The sequence below is a fragment of the Micropterus salmoides genome, unplaced genomic scaffold, assembly GCF_014851395.1.
Source record: "Micropterus salmoides isolate LMB-PRFRI ecotype aquatic unplaced genomic scaffold, ASM1485139v1 Ms_hic_scaffold_4, whole genome shotgun sequence".
In the NCBI taxonomy this organism is placed as follows: Eukaryota; Metazoa; Chordata; class Actinopteri; order Centrarchiformes; family Centrarchidae; genus Micropterus; species Micropterus salmoides.
The window spans coordinates 689,039-691,538 of NW_024043372.1; the positions used below are offsets into that span (position 1 = coordinate 689,039).

The 2,500-nt window shown below is 50.8% G+C and overlaps 1 protein-coding gene across 2 annotated transcripts in view; it reads right to left on the reverse strand.

Moving 5' to 3' along the window:
- LOC119886743 (poly(rC)-binding protein 4-like) overlaps positions 1-2,500 on the reverse strand; it is a 165,538-nt gene that overhangs the window by 18,453 nt on the left and 144,585 nt on the right. For both annotated transcript variants that reach the window (XM_038697678.1, XM_038697679.1), the window contains exon 13: positions 736-788. In XM_038697678.1, the coding sequence (XP_038553606.1) occupies positions 736-788 (53 nt within the window). The remainder of the gene's footprint in view (positions 1-735; positions 789-2,500) is intronic.

Here is a 2,500-nt window from a genome sequence, read left to right on the forward strand (position 1 = left end):
CGGTGATGTAACGTCTGTGAGGAGTTTTATGAACCTGCAACGCGTCCATCAGACGTCTCCCGTCCTCGAGCGTGACACTGTGAGCTGTCCACTTCACCGCCTGAACAACAGCAGCGTGCCGCCGTCAGAGGCTCAGTGCGCCATGGTTAATATGTGCACGTATGACTTTGGTGTGTTTGGTAATAAACTCCTGCCGGACTCTTCCAGCAGGTGAGACCGAGTCATCTCTGCAGGTTTAAAATGCTTCAATAAAAACAAAGGGTGCTAAAGTCCTCAGAGCTCCTGAGCAGGTGAGACGGACACTTTTCTAGAAACACGTCGGCCGGGCCGAAGGCAAAAAAGTAAATTGTAGAGCGGGGCCACGGCACTAAAACTGCTTCCTGTCTGATTTAGTCCTTATAGGCAGGTCCTGACCAGGCTCCTGTCCGAATGAATGTGCAGAGAGCCAGAGCTGAACTTTCTCTGGTCTTGGTTAAAATATGTTTCATCCGGCTGTCCAGCTGATTGGGTAACGCCTCTGACACGCCCACCAAGCGGGAGAAAACGTCCCTCGAAGACTCGTTAAACCCAGAAAGCGCAGCAACACCTTCTCTAGACCGACTGACTCTCTGCAGCTTTACGAGACGACGAAGCAACATGAAGGTGTCTGCAGAAAGATGGGGGTACCTGAGGAAGGGAGACCTGTGAGGGTTCAGGGGTTCAGGGGTTCTGTCCGGTTAGGTCTGCAGCACTTACGTCGTTTGGAATGAGGAGCTCCTGAGACGTGGTTTGGGAACTGTCCAGCCCTCCTGAGAGAGAGAGAGAGAGATTTTATTATTTTTATTGTCCTTGACTGAATGACTGGATTTAAGATTTCATGCTGCTCTAAAATAATTTCAGCCAGCAGTGACTCCACATTTTAATAACACTTCTTTCCCTCTTTCTGAAACAGTCTTCGCTTCGTTCACTCCTCCGGTCCGGTCACAGCGAACTGAATGAATGTGTGTGCAGCACCAGGACTGATGAGTTTTATTCCTGTCTAATAATGAAATATCCATCCGTCCAAATCCTCACACGATAATTTGCTCTTCTTGTCGCCGTGCGTATGTTTGAAAAATTATGTCTCTTCAACAGACCACTGAGGACAGGGACACCTGGTCCTCGCTGCAGGGACACCTGAGCAGTGCTGCAGGGACACCTGGTCCTCGCTGCAGGGACACCTGGTCCTCACTGCAGGGACACCTGAGCAGTGCTGCAGGGACACCTGGTCCTTGCTGCAGGCACACCTGGTCCTCGCCGCAGGCACACCTGGTCCTCGCTGCAGGCACACCTAGTCTTCGCTGCAGGGACACCTGGTCCTCGCTGCAGGGACACCTGGTCCTCGCTGCAGGCACACCTAGTCTTCGCTGCAGGGACACCTGGTCCTCGCTGCAGGGACACCTGGTCCTCGCTGCAGGCACACCTAGTCTTCGCTGCAGGCACACCTGGTCCTCGCTGCAGGCACACCTGAGCAGTGCTGCAGGGACACCTGGTCCTCGCTGCAGGCACACCTGGTCCTCGCCGCAGGCACACCTGGTCCTCGCTGCAGGCACACCTAGTCTTCGCTGCAGGGACACCTGGTCCTCGCTGCAGGGACACCTGAGCAGTGCTGCAGGGACACCTGGTCCTCGCTGCAGGGACACCTGGTCCTCGCTGCAGGGACACCTGAGCAGTGCTGCAGGGACACCTGGTCCTCGCTGCAGGGACACCTGGTCCTCGCTGCAGGGACACCTGGTCCTCGCTGCAGGGACACCTGGTCCTCGCTGCAGGGACACCTGGTCCTCGCTGCAGGGACACCTGAGCAGCGCTGGAACTACTGAGGTAAAAGTAGCAGCACCAGTTTACAAGTAAAAGTCCTGCATTCAGTAAAAGTATTAAAGCTAAAGTACTCGTGCAGAATAAGGTGCTTTATTTTGCTGGATTATAATTACTGATGCATGAATTCTGTTCTTCACTTTAACGTTTCAGCAGTCAGAAAGAAGCTCGCAGCCTTGGTGTCATTTTGACTCAGAGCTGCCTTTTGATGCTCAGGCTCCTGTTTTTTTCCAGCTAACTAAGATTAGAACTGACTCAGAGAAGGTCATCCACGCCTTTATTCCTCAAGACCGGACTACTGCAATGCTCTGTAGAGACTGCATTCATTGAAAAAGCTGCAGCCGGGCTTCTAACTCGCACTCAGAGGAGTGACCACATCACACCGATCCTCACTGGTTCCCTGTGACTTTTAGAATTGACTGATTTTATTTTTAGTCATTTATATTTTTAAGTATGGATCATGTTTGTTTTACTGTGCAGGACTTTGTGACTTGGTTTTGAAAAACAAATAAAGTTATTATTATTTAATGAGGCAGCAGATATTAATGCTGCTGAGTTCCCCCAGAGATCAATAAAGTCTCATCAGATCTGAACCTATAATAATACATAATGCATGTGTTCATTATATTTTATATTATTCATGTGAATGTGCAAAGAAGCTTGTCAA